General features: G+C 40.8%; 1 protein-coding gene across 4 annotated transcripts in view; it reads left to right on the top strand.

The window, feature by feature from the left end:
• The window catches only part of ENO4 (enolase 4), a 50600-nt gene extending 30497 nt beyond the window's left edge, over positions 1-20103 (top strand). The window contains exons 8-14 of one of the 4 annotated variants that reach the window (XM_061635894.1): positions 4077-4136; positions 10561-10728; positions 11001-11126; positions 15086-15275; positions 16481-16548; positions 17591-17708; positions 19436-20103. In XM_061635894.1, the coding sequence (XP_061491878.1) occupies positions 4077-4136; positions 10561-10728; positions 11001-11126; positions 15086-15275; positions 16481-16548; positions 17591-17708; positions 19436-19548 (843 nt within the window). In that variant the 3' untranslated portion in view covers positions 19549-20103. Of the gene's footprint in view, positions 1-4076; positions 4137-10560; positions 10729-11000; positions 11127-15085; positions 15276-16480; positions 16549-17562; positions 17709-19435 lie in introns of those variants that run through there. The other 3 variants (XM_061635896.1, XM_061635895.1, XM_061635897.1) reach the window with 3 other exon arrangements.
• The last annotated feature ends 823 nt before the right edge of the window (positions 20104-20926 follow it).

Below are 20926 nucleotides of genomic sequence, written 5' to 3'. Positions count from 1 at the left end.
ATAGCACCATTTTGGCCACGCCGACTGTGGTTCTCAGATCTTCTGGCAATGTCAATGATGGATCCTTGGACACTTCCAGTAACGCCAGACCTCCTATCCCAGGGCCCAGTACTGCACCAGGACCCTACTTGGCTCAATCTAACAGCGTGGCGTTTGAACGGAGACACTTGAGGTCAGCTGGACTGTCTGACGCTGTGATTGATATTATTTTGGCCTCGAGAAGACCATCTACCACTCGCATTTATCAACATACCTGGGTGGCTTTCTCCAAGTGGTGTCAGTCCCACCACCACGATCCATCCCAGGCCAATGTGCACCAGGTGGTCCAATTTCTCCACAGTGGCTTTATGATGGGACTTCGACCCAACACTCTACGTCGACATGCGTCTACTCTGTCATCCATTCTCTCAGTGTCCTCTCCTGGAGATCATATCTCCTCACATCCGTTCATCAAACGTTTTTTGAGGGGAGTCGCCCTACGCTCTCCGGCTGTTGTCCATCGGTTCCCCTCATGGAGTTTGCCGAAAGTTCTGCAGGCTTTGCAACGCCCTCCGTTTGAACCCATCAGGACTGTGCCCCTACGTATACTGTCCTTCAAGGTCCTGTTTCTGATCGCAATCACATCTGCCAGACACGTTTCGGAGTTGGGCGCATTGTCTTCTGCTAGACACCTCTGCGTCTTCCATAAGGACTCTGTTGTGCTGAAGACTGACCCTTCCTTTCGTCCCAAGGTCGATTCAGTTTTTCATTGCAACCAGGACATTGTTTTGCCTTCCTTTTGCCCGAATCCTACCCATCCTCTCGAGAAGGCTTGGCATTCGTTGGATGTCCAGAGGGCTCTCAAGACCTACCTGTCTAGGACCCAAGAGATTCGACGAACGGAGTCTCTGTTTGTATCCTTTCATCCAGGGTCTATGGGGCATAAAGTATCCAATCCTACCTTATCCCGTTGGTTAAGGGCATGCATTACCTTAGCATATGAGTCCCTGAAGCTGCCAGTTCCTGCTAGTATAACAGCTCATTCTACTAGGTCAGCTGCCACTTCGGCTGCTTTTGCTACTAATGCTCCTGTTGCCGATATTTGTAGGGCCGCAGTCTGGTCTTCCCCACACTCGTTTATAAGTCATTATAAAATTGATCGTTATGCCTCTGCTGATGCTTCTTTTGGCAGACGAGTGTTGCAACAGGTTCTTAATAAGGATTAACATGTGGGTGGTCCCTCCCTATATGGGTTGCTTTGGTACATCCCACAGTGATGGCCCACTTCCTATGGAAAATGTACCATTGGTCTCACCTGAAAGGTGATTTTCATAGGAAGGGGCCATCACGACCCTCCCAGTTGGAGGATGACTAGCGATTTTATCAATGGGTTACATGTTATTGTTTCCATATTATATTTAAATGTAAGAGTGAAGTCAAGACTTTTAGTTCTGTTATGTTATGAAGTTATGTTAGAGTCATGTTGTTATGCATGTGACTATTATGTTATTTTCCTGGCGGGCCTGTTGGCCTTGTTCTTGTATTTTTAGATATCTCTTTTAGACTCGCTACGAATGAACTGGAGAGTGGGAGGGGCATGACGTCCCTAGTCTTGACTTCAAAAACATTCTTGCCTTCGCACGATAGGTGGAACTATTTCCCACAGTGATGGCCCCTTCCTATGAAAATCACCTTTCAGGTGAGACCAATGGTACATTCTAAAAAAACAGACGAATGAGGTCTGAGCATACTTAGTGATTATAGAGTGTTGACTGACTGTTGTGAGGGGAATGGAAAACAGAGGGAGGGGGAATGGAATGGCATATCATGGAGGAGAGCATGGCTCACTCCACTCCACACTGCAGTGTTTGTTGTATGTCCCACTACTTTAAATTAATGAATGACAATCTCCTGCCCATTTCAAAATGTCTACAGAGCCCTACTTGGAGTCCACTCTTTTCAGGATATAAGATTGGCTGGCTGAAGGAGCAGAGCCTTTTCTGACATTTCCCCATAGCACACTTTGTCAAATGCAGCTTGCAAGCATTTACAAATTCATAGCTTGGATCCAAAGAACAAGAGGACTAACACCACTTGCCCCAAAGAGCTTTGAGCTAGTATTTCTCAAACAGCAGCCTCCCCTCCCCTCCTGCATGTTTTTGAAACCAAGGGAAGTTTCAAAAGCAGTTTGTGATATGCTTATTGATTTGGATGTTTTAAAATATATTTTAATTTTATAACACAGTCACAACAAATTAAACATATATAACATTTTGTATTTGAAACAAATGCTGATGAAAGTTAAAGAGGAAAGCACAAAAGCAGGACTACAGCTGAATGTCAGGAAGACTAAAGTAATGACAACAGAAGATTTATGTAACTTTAAAGTTTACAACGAGGACATTGAACTTTTGTCAAGGATTGTCAATACCTTGGCACAGTCATTAACCAAAATGGAGACAATAGTCAAGAAATCAGAAGAAGGCTAGGACTGGGGAGGGCAGCTATAAGAGAACTAGAATGCAAATGCACTCCTCAAATGCAAAGATGTATCACTGAACACTAAAGTCAGGATCATTCAGACCATGGTATTGCCGATTTCTGTGTATGGATATGAAAGCTGGACAGTGAAAAAAGGGGATAAGAGAAAATCAACTCATTTGAAATGTGGTGTTGGGGGAGAGCTTTGCACATACCATGGACTGCAAAAAAGACAAATAATTGGGTGTTAGAACAAACTAAACCAGAATTATCACTAGAAGCTAAAATGATGAAACTGAGGTTATCATACTTTGGACACATAATATTTATTTATTTATTTATTTATTTATTTTATTTAATTTATATACCGCCCTAAGCCCGAAGGCTCTCTGGGCGGTGTACATAAAAGATAAAACAAGCACAGTGTAGAAGTACAATAAATACAATAAATCAAGAACCAAAAACAAACAAACAATAAAACAACCAAACAACGTCCAAAATACAAGATAATAGTGAAATACTGTTAAAATACACTTTAAAATGCCTGGGAGTATAAAAAGGTTTTCGGCGCCGAAAAGATAGTAGCGTCGGTGCCAGGCGCACCTCATCAGGGTTACTGTTCCACAGTTCGGGGGCCACCACTGAAAAGGCCCTAGTTCTAATATGTTTCACTAGAAGAGACAATAATGCTGGGAAAAACAGAAGGGAGTCGAAAAAGAAGGAGACCAAACAAGATCGATTGATTCCATAAAGGAAGCTATAGACCTAAACTTACAAGATCTGAACAGGGTGCTATTGGAGGTTGCTGATTCATAGGGTCGCCATAAGTCATAATCAACTTGAAGGCACATAACAACAACATCAACAACAACAAACATTTTGTAATGAAATTTTGTGTGGCTGTTTTATTTGGATAAAATAAAATGTTTTATTTAACTACTCACCATATGCTCAGAGCCACATGTTACCAAATTCTTCCAAGCTACACAGCAAGTGGATTGGACTGTGAAAGACCAACCCAAATTGTGTTTGCATTTTGACAGTAGGGCAGTACAGTATCTCAGAGAGGAGGTCAGGTCTCATTGTCCCCTGGTGCATTCTCTATAGCTGCCCAATTTCCCTGCCTTTTAAAGTTTGATAGAAATATCTGTGGGCTATAGGTATGTTCTTAAACTGCAAGGTTTTTTGCCTATTAGTGAATTATATTAATAATACCAACTTGTTTGCTATGCATCTTTGCTAGTGTAGTGGTACTAGGGAGATATGATCACTCTAGAAACCTTCATGATGTGGTGAACTGTTAGAAATGTCACTTACATTTCTTATGCCTGGAAAAATAATTCATGTATTTCATTTTATTTGCTGCAAATAATTCATTCAAAATCAGCGATGTTTACGCATGGTGATTAGTTGGGTGTCAACAATAAAATAATGTATTTGTGTTTCATACTCAGTTTTCTGTATTGTATGCAGCCTTAATTTTGCCTGCATATTGCTTTTATCTTGCATAATATCCTCATGATTATTATTTAAAATATGCTTAATTTTTCATTGATATTTGTCTGATTATATAACATATATCTTTCTAAACATTTTTTAAAAACCTTTGTTAACAGCCTAGTTCCATGGGAGAAAGTAAAAAGTCTTCTTCACGTGATGCTGCGAAGAAAGCTCTGGTAAGGAAAATAATAATGCAATATTAAAATTAAGAGTGGATTATTGCACAAAAGAATTGTTAGAATCATTAGGTGATAGGTTTATTAGCAAGGCAGTGTGATGATCCATCATGTATTGACACTTGTGTACCATGGATATTATGTCATTAGTAGAACTGAAGACTGCTTTCCATCAAGTAGCCTTTCTAACATAATGATATCAACTATTAGAAGCCCAGGTCTGCAGGGATTCAAATTGCATTTCATACCTCAGCCTTTCTGACTGAAAGAGAACGAAATTGAGAGATCACTAGACACACACTGTCTCTTAAACGTGGAACATCTAATACCAATATCACTCCCATGGTGATGGCAGCATTGTGATCAAAGAAGTCATGCCAGTTTTGTCTCTAGTTCCCGTTGCGTAGTTGTCTATCAGTGCATAACAGCATAACCTGGTGTCCTAGATATTATAGAGATTCAAAATGCATTTATTACCTATCAGTGTTCAATCATGTATTCAAAAGCAGAGTATGAAACTATCCATGTACTGCTAAGAATTGCTTATTATGGTTTTTTTCCACATAGACATCAGAATTGCTTATTATTGACAATCACTTAATATGTGGCAGGAAGGACAACTTCATGTAGAAATGGAAACCTGGGTTAGGAAAGATTTTTTAATTATTTTATATCTAAGAATGATCTAAAACCACCAACTCATTAAAACAATATAATGGCAGTGTACACTAAAATAATTAAACATTATAAAATCATATAATACAAAACAAATGGATTGGATTGGATAAATTGGATTGAGGGTTAGCTGTATCCCTCTGAGGGTATATATGAACAAATATGGGTTATGTAGATTGGGTAGCCAGGAGGAGATACTCCACAGGGGAAGCACTGAAGAGCAGGGAAATGACAACGTTTCGGTGGGATTTTTAATGCAGTTGAACTGTGTAAATTCATGTTTTTTATGCTTTCTCTGTTATACTTTTGGATCTAATTTTTATTAAACAGTTATTTCATTCATTCATTTATTTATTTCTATCTTGCCCTTCTACCCTGTAATAGGGCACTCAGGGCGGCTTACAAAAATAAAATCAGACATCTACATAATAAAATTGTAAGCAGTAAAATCACAAAAACATTAAAATAAATTAAAATACATGAAATACAATTAAAATACACAAAATACTATACACACACACACACACACACCCATACATATATATAGGGATTGGTACTAAAGGGACTACAAAGGTAAAAATTTAACATAGAAGACATAAAATCAGTGTCAGGCTCTACCTTCAGTCCCTCGCAAAGGCTCTTTGGAATAAGATCATTTTCAGAAGTCTCCGGAAGACCAACAGGACAGGAGCAGAGCGAACTTCTTGGGGTAGGGTATTCCAGAGCTTGGGGGCCGCAGCTGAAAAAGCTCTCTCCCGCGTGCCTGTCAATCTAACATCTTTCACTCCTGACATGCAGAGGAGACCAGAGGCAGATGACCTTAAATCCCGGACAGGTACATTGGTTCAAGGCCGTTTAGGGCTTTAAAGGTCAGAACCAGCAGTTTGAATTGGGCCTGGAAACAAACTGGGAGCCAGTGGAGTCAATAAAGCACAGGGGTGATATGCTCCCTGCGCCGTGCTCCAGTTAACATTCTGGCTGCTGCATTTTGAACCAACTGCAATTTCCAAACCATTTTCAAAGGCAGCCCCACATAGAGTGTGTTACAGTAATCAAGCCTCGATGTCATCAATGCATGTGTCACTGTGGCCAAGTCAACTGCCTCCAGGAACGGACACAGCTGGTAGACCAGTTTGAGTTGGCCAAAAGCACTCCTGGCTACCGCAGCCACCTGATATTCAAGCAGCAGGGCAGGATCCAGGAGGACTCCCAAACTGCGGACCTGCTTCTTGAAGGGGAGTGCAACCCCATCCAGAACAGGTTGCAACCCCATCCCTGATGCAGTTTTTCCCTTGACCAACAGTACTTCCGCCTTGTCTGGTTTAACTTTCAGTTTGTTAGCCCACATCCAGCCCTTCACAGCCTTCAGGCATCGGTTTAGGATGAGCACTCCCTCCCTGCAATCAAGTGGTAGGGAGAGAGAGAGAGCTGAGTGTCATCAGCATATTGATGACAGCGTACTCCAAATCTCCTGATGACCTCTTCCAGTTAAAGAGCATGGGAGACAGAATGAAACCTTGCAGTACCCCATAGGCCAATGACCAAGGGGTTGAGCAGTAGTCTCCCAGATCCACTTTCTGGGTCCTGTCTGTCAGGTAGTACCAGAGCCACCGTAGAACAGTGCCTCCCAATCCCATCCCAGCTAGACGGTCCAGAAGGATACCATGGTTGATTGTATTGAAGGCCGCCGAGAGGTCCAGCAGCACCAACAGGGATGCACTCCCCCTGTCTGATGCCTGGCGTAGGTCATCAAGTAGGGCAACCAAGGCAGTCTCTGTCCCATGACCAGGCCTGAAGTCTGATTGGCAAGGGTCTAGATAGTCCGATTCATCCAGGAAAACTTGGAGCTGAGCAGCCACTACCCTCTCAATCACCTTGCCCAGAAAGGGGAGATTAGAGACTGGGCAGAAGTTGTTAGGATCCGCAGGGTCTAATGAAGGCTTTTTTAACAAAGGTCTTATCACAGCCTCCTTCAACAATGTTGGCATAGAACCTTCCCTTAGGGAGGTGTTAATTAAATATGCCAACCACTCAGCCACTCACCCTCTGACAGATTTGATTAACCAGGATGAGCAAGGGTCAAGGGAACAAGTAGTGGCCCTCGATTCTCCCAGAATCCTGTCCACATCCTCAGGCTTTACAAGCTGAAAAGTATCCATAGAAAAATGACAAGAGGAAGCTTCGGGGAGATCTGGCACAACTGTAGTTAACGAGGAGTCCAATTCAGTCCGAATGCAAGCAATTTTATCTGCAAAGTGCCTCACAAACATGTCACAGCGAGCGACTGACAGCTCGGAGTCTAATGTAGGGCCAGAGCCCAAAAGACCCTGGACCACCCGGAAAAGCATCGCCAGACGACAATGAGCAGATGCAATGGTGGCAGAGAAGTGCGCTTTCTTCACTACCATCACTGCCACATGATAGGCTCGAAAATGAGCTCTAGCCTGTGTTTGATCGGAAGCAGACTGAGTTTTTCTCCATCATTGCTCTAGCTGTCGTCCCTGCCGTTTCATCAGGCCCAAGATTTGAGTAAACCAAGGTGTATTACGGGCCTTCCCTGGTGGGAGAGGGCACTTGGGAGCAATAGTGTCCATCGCCCGGGTCACCTCCGTATTCCAGAGATTGACCAGGGCTTCAGCAGTATTGCCAGCCATGCTGGGAATATCCCCCAGAGCATTCAGGAAACCTTCTGGATCCATGAGTCTCTGGGGGTGGACCTTCTTAATCGGCCCTTCACCCCTGCGAAGGTTACCGGAGTCACAAAGTCTAAACCTTGTCAGGTGGTGATCTGCCCATGACAACAGAGTCACTAAGAACCCCTCCACCCTCAGATCACCTTCTTCCTGTCCCGAACAGAACACAAGATCAAGTGTGTGTCCTGCCACATGCGTTGGTCCAGATGATATTAGAGACAGCCCCATGGTCGTCATGGCAGCCATGAAGTCCTGAGCTGGACCTGTGAGTCTAACCTCGGCATGTATGTTGAAGTCACCCAGAACCATCAACCTGGGGAATTGCAACACCAATGCCAAGACCAGCTCCACCAGTTCAGGGAGGGAGACTGTTGGGCAGCGGGGTGGATGGTACACCAACAGAATCCCCACTCTGTCTCCCTGACCCAACGCCAGGTGCACACACTCAAAGCTAGAGGTGTTAGGGACAGGGTACCTGACAGGGGAGATAGATTCCCTGCAGACAATTGCAACTCCACCTCCCCGAACCCTGGATCTAGGCTGCTGGAGTGCCACAAAACCTGGTGGGCAGAGCTGGGAGAAACCAACTCCGTCTTGGTTATTTAGCCAGGTTTCGGTAATACAAGCAAGGTCAGCGCATTCATCCAGGATTAAGTCCTGAATTAAAGTGGTTTTATTAGTCACTGACCTTGCATTCATCAGCAGGACAGTAAGATCCAGGGAGTTCCCAGCATAGCTACCAGTGTCCCAAGGGTTGGAAGGGGGACCAGAAGGAACGCAAGCACAAAGATGTCATATATCCCTTCCCCTGTAATGGCCAGTCTGCCTCCCACCGCTACTATGTCCCCTGCCCAATATTACCTCAATGGCAGGCCCCCGACTACTCCTACCCCGGCACATGTTAAAAGAAACCTGACACTGGGGGGGGGGAAGTCTTGGTTAGAGGTGGCTCTTATAAAAGGGAGCTCTCTTCCCCACCCTCAAGCAGTTGTCTTCTCCCTTGTTAGCCCCAACTGACTTCAGCTGGCACCCAGGCCTTGCAAGTAGTAGCAGTTGACACCCGAGGAAGCCTGCTGATGGAGTTTTGCAGGAGGCCACAGCAGCAAGGTGTAGGTCCTGCTGGGTTTCTCTTGCCTTCCTCAGGGCTTGCCTTGGCTAGAGGTGGCTCTTATGAAGGGGAGCTCTCTTCCCCACCCTCAGGCAGTTGTCTTCTCTCTTGTTATGTTAAATGGATGTAAACAGTTGCTAAAATCCACCTTGATCAAGTGAGAGAGAAATCTAAATAAATATTGTGTGAGAAAATCTTAAAATTTGCAAAATCTAAAATTATTGCAAAAATAAAAATATACTGGGTGGTATCCAATGTACACGACTTGTCAGTGCAAAGATTTCCCTCCTCCCCCTCCACCTCCCTTAAATTTGTTCTAGTGGTTCCCCCAACCCTCTGGACCAGATTTGAGGAGGGTGTAGGAAGAGGAGAGGGGGAAGAAGTTCCATTGTGCAAACAGAAATCCTTGCACTGACAGAAAGTGCTAATTGGATGCTGCCCACAGGATTGTATTCAACATCAGTTCTACTCAAAGTAGACCCATTGCCATGAATGAATATGGCTAACTTTAGTTCATTAATTTCAGTCGGTTTACTGTGAGAAGCACCCAGTTGCATGCAACCCACAGTTGTATAAACTATGCTTACAAACTGCTGATTCAGTAGGAATAATGGACGAGGCAAACCCTGTCAGGTAATAGCTTTTGGTGGAATAATATATTCTGTCCAAATAGTAAAGCTTTCAAGTGTAACAGATATCATCTTCAGTTTACCAAGCTCTGAACAAAATTCAAAAGCTTGACTAATGCTGCAAGCTCTCAAACTAAGAGAGAGTAACAATTCATCATATATATATGTCTACTCAGAAGTAAGTTTCATTGAAATCAGTAGGGTGTACTCCCAGGTGAGCAGGCACAGGATTACAGCCTTTTGGGTAGACATGCTTTGGACTGTACAGTGTTCTGCCAAGACCTTCAGTACTACCAACAATGACTATAATTTAGCCAAAGTTATACACTTTAACTTGACCAGTAGAGGAGTAAAGCAGATGGGTAAATCTCTTCTATTGAATCAAATCAGTTATACAGTAGAATCTCATTATAACTTGGGGGTTGGGGGACAAAGGATGCATCTGCATTATAGGGCTCCTGCATTGTGATGAAAGCTATGATACTGCATACAGTATTGTACTCGGGGACATAGTCATACCTGCGGTATATCTGTATCCATGGTATAGTGAGCCACGTTATAGTGAGGTTCTACTGTATTTTATTAAACATCATAGCAATGCTGGATCATAACTGGCAGAATTGTTTCATCATATTTTAACTGTTCATTGTCCAAGGACTAAAATATATTTCCATTTTCTTCATTTCAAATTTTGTGGGAGGATGGCCAAGCTAAGTGTATGAGATGGCATCCTTGCAGGTGTTATATAAATGCCACATCCACATGTCATCTGTTCATAGAAACCCTAAGCTGAGCCATCTGCAAGAAGCTGGTTGGCTTCTTGTAGATGTTGATAACCTTTATCCAACTGAAGCATAGCTACCATAGAGTAAATAATGCTACCATAAAATAGTTATATGAGAGCCAGTGTGGTGTAGTGGTTAAGGTGTTGGACTACGACCTGGGAAACCAGGGTTCGAATCCCCACACAGCCATGAAACTCACTGGGTGACCTTGGGCCAGTCATTGCCTCTCAGCCTCAGAGGGAAGGCAATGGTAAACCACCTCTGAATACCACTTACCATGAAAACCCTATTCATTGGGTCGCCATAAGTCAGAATCGACTTGAAGACAGTCCATTTCTATTTTTTAAAATAGTTATATAAGAAAAGGATCTCCTATCTGACCAACTTATAGCACAGTATGGTGCCCAGGTAGTCTTTGAGATTATTGATAGAAGGATAATGTAGCAAAGAGGTGTTTCTTTTATGCTGAGGTTGGCAGAGCACTTCTTGTGACTATATGAAATTAACACCAACATTTTCTTTATTAATTTACAGCCTCCTGTTTTTAAAAAAATGTCTCACTTAGGTTGCCTGGTAACAGGGACTGAAAGTCTTGAACAACCTCTGACCTTGATCCAATCGGCTTGTGCAAATCTTTCCTTGGAATTAGGAATAGATATACACTTGGGAATAAATTGCGCTGCTCATGAACTAATGGACTATGTAAGCTTCCCTACCCTCTAGTATCTTTATTTTCAGCATTCATTTATCCTTTTCAGTACCTTTCCTTGTCTCCCAAATAGGGATCTATGAAGCAGATGGGCTCTATAAAGGGAAGGAAGTATAAGGAACCAGTTCAGACAAAAGGCTAGTGGCTCCTTTTGTGGTACCTCAGTGTGTCTAATTATCATACTTCAGTCCTGTCATCTATTAAAAAGAAAAGTGGGCACCTTCAAATTTGATAGTGATTTTACCTTCAATATTTTTAATTTTAGACTAAGGGAAAATATGAAGTAGTGCTTGGAACGCACAAGAGCCCTGATGAAATGCTGGATGTATATGTGGACCTTCTCAATAAATTCCCATCCATTATAGCATTAATAGATCCATTGAGGAAAGAGGTAGGAGTTTTTCTTTTCCTTTTCTTCTTGAACAGACCTAAAAGTGCTTAAACCTTGAGAATAATGTATTTTAAAGAAAAGTAATAGATTAAAGAAAATTTCTGAGAGGTTCATTTCTTAACAAGGCGACCCTGATCCAACTAAACCACACTAACCACACTTAAGTCCTACTGAAATCAATGTGACAAACTTGTTCTTCAAGTTGTCAATCCTATATCCACTTGCCTGAGAGTAAGCCTCATAGGGACATGTCTGAGTAGATACATCTGAATAGAGACTTAAGCTCCATTGTCATACTTAATTCCCACTGAAATCAAACTTTAGCTGGCTCAGGGTCTGCTTGAATGAAATTTATGAGATGCTTACATCATATTGTCTCATTTTCAAAGAGAGATTGAAAAATACAACCGCACAATTATTAAGGGAGACTAGACATATTGAGAATATTTCCTCTGTATGTTCTGCAACCTGCCATGTTTTTGTATTTAACAATCCGATATTGTTATAACTATATTTTTATTAGTTTATGTGAGCCATCTTGGAGGGATTTGTATCCTGAAAAGAGGGTTATAAATAACTATAATATATAAATAGAATAAAATAATCAGTGGCAATGCAGTTGCATTGATTTCAGTATTAAAAATGAATTAAATTTAATCTCATACATTTGAATTTGAAACTGCAGTAATTCATGCTTCATTTCAATACTTCATTTCAGCTCAGCAGACTTAAGATGCATAGCATATTTATCTTTAATAGATACATGTTTCTCTGCAGAGAGTTACAGCTTAGCAGTCAGTATCTGTGTGCAAAGTAGGACATATCTGATTTTTAACTAATCAGTTAGATTTAAAAACATTTATGTATTACAAAATGTAGATGAAGGTGCCTTTTAGAAGAACAATATTAAAAATTCTAACCAAGGTTATAAGGCCTTGTCACAGAACATGGCAAAAAAGATTTCCAGTTATTATTTCATTTTTCATGACATCAGAGCCCAAATATTCATATAATAGGCAAATATTTTAGAACCTCTAGGTTTAAAACCTGTATTGATATTAACTTAAAGTCAATATTTGACATCTTCTATTTCTGGGCAGCCATAGTAGTTTCATCTTGAGAAGCCGTCTATTAGCTTTGTATGTAATTTGAAATTTAAAAATGGACTATTCACCTGTACCAGTGTCGGGCCTAAAATGAGCTCTTTTACTGTCTTTAGGAGGGAGAGGAAACCATCAGAAACACACATGCTGTAGTGCCTACATGTTTTCTGCAGTCTCTCCCCACTTGTGAGAAAGGCAGCATGTTCTGGTACTTTGCTGTTCCTACAGTGACATTGGTAGAAAAGAGTAAGGAGAAAGGGGAAATTAACTTGGACATCACCCCTGTTCGTAATCCAAGATTGTCCTGTCAGCCAATCTAGTTGCCAGCTAACTGCTATAAAAAAAGATACTTTCATATCTTAGACAAGATTGAACTCCCAAATATAACTGCCTCCAGTCCCCTCTTAACGCAGGCCTTTAAAAGCCAGACAAAACTAAGGGGTCTTACAATAGTTCTGGGAAGACAATCAGGCTGTGATTTTGGCAAGTCTCCAACACAAGAAAATTCTGTAATTGTGGAGCAGCCATTAAGAATGCCCATGGCATACAGATTGTATACTGAGGAAATGTTTTGTCAGTCATTCTCAGAAACCATAGTGGAGACAGAAAAGAGGATGAAATATATTGCTTGCTGCCGGAGCATTACTAGCAAAATATTGGAAAAAATATACTAGTTTCTGTTGTAGAAGTATCGATAAGGACATTTTGGTAGATAAAGCATAATGAATAAATCAGTTTGCTTTAGGCATATATGGAGTAGTAGAATTCACTCTACTGATTTCTTTTTTTAAAAAAGGCAGCTTTCTATTGCACCCTGTTGATTTATGTAAAGATAGACACTTTTTTTTATAAGTGTAAGTATTGGGGAGTAAATCAGAAGAAAATGTGAAAAATGAAGACATGGTTAAATATGAGCTACTAATTCTGCAAAAATGTATTATAAATTAATTTGTTCTCTTTTGTATATAAAAATGCAATAAGAACAAATTTAAAAAGAAATATAGGGAAGATGGCAGTTTCTTTCTTTTTTTTAGGTATTAGGGCCAAAGACAATTATAGCTCTATAGGGCAAATAAGGTGTCATGCAACAAAAATGGAAACCCCAAAAAGGAACGGTTTCTGCTCCCCAAATAAGGTGTAGTTTCATCATAGTTCCTTCTAGTGTTTTACTTGGGTTTGGCAGCAAAACAGAAACATTCAAAAATAATGTCATGGTTTCTGTTTATTAAGGAAACCCTAGGTACTTAAAGTAAATAAATAAATAAATAAGACAATTTAGTCCTGTGAGCTTCCAGGACCACACAAGAACATAGAGGCTTAGAGGTAAACTAACTCTTTTCTTGTGTGGAGTGTGAACTTTGCAGTTCACACTGAATGCCAAAGATTGTCTGTGCTGCCAACTTTGTTTGGTGGGAACATGCTGTTGCTCAGTAACAGCTATGCTAAATTCCTGGATTTCTCTATTGATTTCTATGGGCAGCTTTCCATACGCCTTGCAGCCAAGGAAGAAAATAAAAAAGCCTAAAGCAGCAGTGGGGAACCTTTTTCAGCCTGTGAGCTGCATTTCTTTGTGAGCACCCGTCCAGAGGCTGCATGCCAGTGGTGGATGGGTCCAGAGGTAAAAGTGGATGAAGCAGTGATTGTGACGCTTACAGGAGGCTACATTCCAGTCATGCAAAAATCAGAGCTGTATATACATGCAAACACACACACCTTTCCATCCCCCCCAAGGCATGCAAGAGACATTATCACAGTTCAAGGACATGTTTCAGCAAGGCAAAATCACTCAAAGAGGGCACAGAGCAGGACTAGTGGGGGTGTGGCCTGGCAAGAGGGGTGTGGCCTCAGGACAGTCCCCCTCATCTCCTGAGCTGAATAGCAATAAAGTACTTGCAGTAATGGTCAGTGAGGTAGCGTGGGTAGGGCACTGTTGCCCTCCTGGCTTTTGAAGGTGGCAGGTGCCGCTGACAGAGAGAGAAGGGGGAGGCAAGGAGCAAGAGCTTGGTGCAGCACACAGTGGCAGGAGGTTTGGATTGGCTCCACCACTGTACACCGTGGTAAGCTCCTGCACCTCACCCCTCCCTCCCTCCCTCCCTCTCCCTTGGTCAGTGGCAGCAACTTGCTGTGTTTGGAAGCCGGGAGGGCAACGTTGCCCCACCTGTGCTGTCTCACCAGCTGCTACTGAGTACTTGGATTCACAGCTGGAAACCAGCCCTGATCCTAAGCCCTTTAATACTATACAGCAGGGGCAGCCATCATGGGTCTCCCTAGATGTTATTTGACCAGATTATCTATTATGATGATAATGGTGCTTGTTGTTTTATTTTTTTCATTTATGAATCTCTTCTCATGAGGTATCCTGAAGTGTTTTACAATTAAAAACACATATAAAGCAGTTAGAGGCATAATAAGAGTTAGAACAATTGCATATATAAAAACAATTAAAAAAAAAAAACACCACCCCAATTATATATAAAAACAGTTTAAGACAACAGTAACACACATAAAATCCAGTACAGATAATAACTACCTAGGATAAAGACCTCCCTTTAGAAAGCTTGAAAATTGGTCAAGTAGCTAGGATACTATGTTGGCTATCCCTGCTCAATAGCATAGTGGGAGAAGGGTGGGAAAGGAAAAAAGCATCCTTCAGGTTCCTGCACCAAGCTGGTTGGGGCCCCAGACAGAAGCATTCCTGTAAGGCCTGGATGTAAACAGCATGGTTTAGTTGTGGAGCCCCATTTGTCACCTCTAAAACAGAACAAATTGAAGTTTATACTGAAAATACACTGTATCAATCTGATTTTTGCTATTAATCTTTGAAATTCTAAATCACTTATTTTCTTATCTGTACAGGACAGCCAGCAGTGGACCTCCTTATGCAATACATTAGGTTCTAAATGTTATCTTATTGCGGAAGATTCATGCAGGAATTTGTCTAAACTTCTGGAAGAACAAAACACACCAAAATGCAGTGGCCTCATCATAAAATACACCAATGAAGCTAAAATTTCTGACCTTTTGGAAATGACCCGGCGTTTAGATGGTGAGAACACAAAAGGACTAAATTAAACTGCTGTACTTACTATAGCAACTGTAAAAGTATGTAACATTTTTTTACTGAAATACAGTAATTGGCAATGTGAGAAATGCTTATTAGACAAAATTGGCTTTCATCGTGGCATGACAATAGAATTATGGGCTCATGCTCAAAATATATTAAATGAATTCTTAGAATGCAGTTCAGCTCACAGTGCTATATAGCACCTGGGTGATAGGGTGTATCTCTTACACAATTGGTTTCTGTAGTATATTTCTATAGATATTTTGTAAGTCTTCAAAATGTAACAGAGCTTCGGCTATGGGGCAGTATACAAGTATAATAAATAAATAAATAAATAACAAAGCAACTGAAATAAATGAAATCTAAGGCCACATCTGCACTATACATTTAAAGCAGTGTTCTACCAACAGTATTGGCTTCTCCCAAAGAATCCTGGGAACTGTGGTTTTTTAAGAGTGCTGAGAGCTGTTTGAAGACCCCTATTCCCCTCACAGAGCTACAATTCCCAGAGTTCCCCAGGAAAAGGGACTGATTATTAAACCACAGTTCCCAGGATTATTTTGGCGAAGCCATGGCTGGTAAAGTGGTATAAATCATAGTGTTTTAAATGAATAATGTGGACATTATGTTTTGTTTTAATATATTTTAAAGACTGTTTTTATTATGTTTTAATGCTTTTGTTTGCTGTCCTGGGCTCCTACTGGGAAGAAGGGCAGAATATAAACCAAATAAATAAAAAATAAAATAAGTGGCCTAAGCTTCAGAATTTCATTTACACCAGCTGGAGGAGTGTTTTTTCTTCTTCTTCAATTGTGTTTTAATCTACTGAGAAAAACCAAACTTTTGTAAGTTTAGATTAAATTAAATACTTCAACACCTCACTTTTGTTTCGAATGTACTACCAAAATGATCACTTCAATCTATAGAAGTTGTAGGGAGTGACAGAGCAAGTATTACTTTAGCTGTTATAGGGAAGGGCCACAAAATAGCACCCAGTTAAATGAATTTAAGCTCTTTTAAATAAGTGGGCTTAAGTGCTCAACTCTGTGTTGGATTAAGAGAAAACACAATTTAAAAAATTACATTGCAATAGTCACAGGCAAGCAACACCTGTTCCATGGAAGACAGTCCTTTGATAGGGTACAGCTGTGAAATAAAGATAAAAAAGTCCTTTCCATCCTATATAGGTCGGAAGCACATTTCCATCTTAGGAAGCCCAGATGGAGAGTCTTCTGATGACAGTCTTGTAGACCTGGTAAGTTAAGTACTGAAAGCTGTGCAATTGCTCAAATACTGCTTTTTATCTTGACGTGGTCTGTAGCGGAAATGTTGTCTGTAGTTAAGACACACATAACCTTTTAGGAAATTGGCTTTTTCAAGAAAGTCGCCTTTTAAAGAGAGTTAATCTTTGAACTGCAAGGGGGAAAAGAAGCACAATAGTGGACAATGGAAACACATTGAAAATATGTATTGTCTCTTGCTGACATTTTAAGGAAAAGTTAAGTAAATTATTCAAAACATAGAGCAGTGACAGTATTCCTTATATAACAGGTCTTAATGGACTCAGGCTGGTCTCTTTGTGTTACAGTATAATTACATAGAGGATGTCACAAAAAATTGGCCACTTATTTAAAATTAATGTGTGGATTTTAGTCTGTCCCCCTCCCAATCACTCTACTCTGCCTCCTGCTGTCTTCCTAGCTTCCACATCCCTTCCTTTCAACAATATACTGCTTTTTCTGACTCTTAAGCCAATGTGGTTTCCCTTATCTCTCTTCCAGCTGGGATAGCTCTTTTTCCCTACCCATCCCACTAATTCTGGAGCCTGTATGAAGTTCCCTCCTAGCCCAAACAACTTTTTTTTTGACTCACCATAGACAAACTATTTGTTAAAATACCATAATTGACTTTTTTCTTACTCTGTGATCTTCCAGCAGTTCAGTCAATAACCTGTGGGGCTTTCATGCAAGAAGCAGGTATATAATTAACAGGACACCAAATTTTAGCTACTGTGTACATAAGATTTCTTATAACGTTAATGGCAAGCCACAGCCTAAACTTTGTTAGGATATATTAGTACAAACTTGCTGCCTTATGGAATAAATGCTCAAACCATGTATTGGCAGTGTTACAAAGACAAGCATAAATGTTTAATGGTGAGCTTCCATGTAGAGATGAGAAGTGTATGTATATAATTGAGGTCTACTTCTAAGTCACCCAGTTAGGTAAATAGTAGTAAACTGACTACATTTTTTTTCCAACAATGGAGGTTTGAAACCTGCATTTTCTTGTTTAAGGCTGTTGGACTGGGAACCAGGTTCATCAAGTTGGGAGGTCTTTCACGTGGAGAGAGGGTCACCAAATACAACCGTCTTCTTGCTATAGAGGAAGAATTGGGCAAAAATGGAAGACTCGGTAAAAGCTTCTTTCTTGCTTTGTTTTCTGTGTTTAATGAATAAGAATACAAAGATTGGGAAACAAGTGATTGAAAACACTCTGCAGGAGGGAAGGAGAATCAAAAGACTATAAATAAGCACTTGCAGAAAATAGGATGACATTTGCCACGAAGTACATTGTCCTTATAATGAGTTACATGTTTACCTGAATGTTAAAATAAGTCATTCTTTAGGCATAGGCTACAACAACCTTTTTATGAGCTGAATTAATTGGTTAGAATATTCAAGGCCAATGGAGAACATTTTTTACGTTTTTTTCCCCTCACATAGAATTTTATCTGGAGGAGGCATGTTGCAGATGATGCTTTGAAAATTGTTCTGTAGTATTCCATATAAAGATACAGAAATATAACACTGTGACAATGGGTTGCTTTCAACTAAGTCCTGCTGAGAATCGACCTATTGAAAGTAATGACCCTAAGTTAGTCGTGCCTATTAACTTAAGTGGTTCTGCTCTGAGTAGGACTTAGCTGAACCCTGCCCAGTGTTATTTACATTCTGCATATTTAATATCAGATATCTTAGCAGTCCTGGGGAGGTGATTGGTCATGTGCTTTGCATGCAGAGGTCCCAATTTAACTCTCTGGCATCTCTAATTAAAAGAAGTTAGCAGGTAATGGGAAAGATCTTTGCCTGATGTCTGAGCAGCTGCATGGACAAATGATCTGGCTTGGTATAAAGCAGTTGACTAACATTCCAGTTCTTCTTGCCATAAATCCAGTGGCATCAACCAAAATGAAAAAAGTGCAAAGATGTTCTATAATTTTCCATCATTTGCAGTTTCCCAAAATTGCCTTGTAATTTTTGCATGGAATGTTGTTGGAATGTTATTTTTAAGCCATTTTGTAAGCTGTGCAAAATCCATGGACACAAAGGAACATAGACTGCCTTGAACTGAGTCAGACCATTGGTCCATCTATCTCAGTATTGTCTACACCAACTGGAAGCAGCTCTCCAGGGTTTCAGACAAGAGTCTTTCCCAGCCCTGCCTGGAGATGCCGGGGTTGAAACTGGGATCTTCTGTATGCAAGGCAGATGCTCTACCACTGAGCTACAGCTCTTCCCATATGCACAATCCTTCCCTATGCAGGCTCAGTGCCTGCACATGGAGGAATCACTAAGTGGCATAGCTGAGGCCTGGTTTTCCCCCTTCCTCGGCATACACACACAGGCACATGAGGAAGCGCTGCACCAAGCCATTACAGGGAACCTAATATATAACCATAACTCCATATCTCCTCTTCTAAATTAAGGAATATGAGCTTGGAGCTCACATTCCTCCTGCAGAGTGGAAAGGGCTGGATGGATATGGGAGGTGTACATAGGCTTTTCATTTCCTATAATGTCCTGGCAGGGGAAAACAACTCTTTTATGGCCATGGAAACGCATGGATGCTGTTCCTGCTCAGGAAAGGATCATGCCCTTTGATAGTTCTAAATATATGTTAAATAGAACTACTAATTGCAACTGCAGTATTAGTAAAGAGTAGAATGGAATTGTTTAGGAATGGAGTAACAGTAGTACATGCATATGTAGAGCTGGTGTAGTGGATTTTCTAACAGTGCCACCTTGTACATGTGCTCCCAGGCAATAGGATTACAGCGATAACAGCACCATCTTTTTTTAACAGAATATTTTTGCACATGCATGTTTTTAAATACTCATGATACAAATTTTCCATTTCAGTTGAAGGAGATGAACATGAATTTGTTGATTTTACTGAAGAGGAAGAAGAGGTGGAGGAAGAAGAACTTGATTATACTGATTTTGCTGTGAGGACAGAGCACCCTGCTATGTAGAAAGTGATGTTTCAGATTTGGCATGAGTTGGTCCAGAACTGACCCCTGAATTCTCCATTTTGGAGTAAAAAAGATCTTTCCCAGGCTACCTCATTGGGGCAGCCGCTGAGATGACACAGTCAATCCTTTGTTTTTCTCATCTTCCATGGATAAATATTTTATTTAAAATGTTTGTATTCTGCCTTTCTGCTATTGAACCTTTCAGTCAGCTTAATGGGAATTTGCCATATGGACTAACACCCACTACTACTTCTTGTTCTATAAGGATATGGCTGCGCTGTCAGGAATATTCTGCATTTGGGGATGAAAAACAATATAGGGCAGAATATTCTAGAAGTGACTACAGTATCCTTGAGTCATGCAGGCTTTAACAGTCTGAAATGCATTTATGAATGTGGCTGTTTTGATGCAGTGCTTCACTTTGTTGTTCTTTAAAAGTAAAATGTTTTGTCATACATGTTTTGTTTTAGACACACTGATTTTCATGCTCAATTTTAAAAATCCTTCCTTTCCAGTAACAATGAAAACAATAAATCAAAGCACAATTCACACTAATCTGTCTCTCTGAAGTAAAATTCTATGAAAATTTGATGGGCCAGGAGGGTGGGACCTCAGACCCAGGGCCAAATGCAGCTCTCCATGCTTCTTTATTGGCTATCAAGACTCTTCCCAGGCCACACCCCTCACCAGTCCTGCTCTGTGCTTGCTTCAAGGGCTTTTGCCTGGCTTGAATGTATCCTTTACCGTGACAATCCCTCTTGCTCACCTGGATGGAGAGATGGAGAGAGAGTGCGTGGTTTGAATGTACCCTACAGTGCAAGGGTAAAAGTCACATCTGTTACTCTGCTTACTTTTGCCTCTGACCCCCACCATACACCACTGCCCTCTGCAGAAATTTTCCCAGCCTTGGAGTAGAACAGGGTTATCTACAAGTTCAGGAGCTTAACTTATTGCACTGAGTAATCCTCTCTGCAAAAATGTCCTGTTCATTTAAATGGAGAACCCCTTGTCTTTGTACACAAACAATGCATATTTTGATTGGCTCCTTCCACAAGAGATTTATTCATGCCATCCATGCTTATGCATGAATTTGTCTAGCCTGGCATTTCATTAGTCACTGCTGCTCTAGTACTTTCCCTGGGCTGTTTATCGCAGGGACCTGCGTGGATTCCTGTACCTCTTGGCCAGTCATCAGTTTTGATGCATGGCAAAATATCAAAATATGAACAATGAAAACTGATGCATCACATTACCCCTGTTTCAAGCTGGAAATAACAACACAATGCCACAATGTCTGGGAAAAAGTCAAAAACCTTTTTAATAAGCAGCATTACAAAGATAAATAATTTATATCATATTATAACAAATAATTTAACTA

Source organism: Rhineura floridana, chromosome 7 (genome assembly GCF_030035675.1).
Source record: "Rhineura floridana isolate rRhiFlo1 chromosome 7, rRhiFlo1.hap2, whole genome shotgun sequence".
NCBI lineage: Eukaryota > Metazoa > Chordata > Lepidosauria > Squamata > Rhineuridae > Rhineura > Rhineura floridana.
Note: the sequence above shows the minus strand (reverse complement) of the source record. Positions and strands in the feature narration are given on the sequence as shown.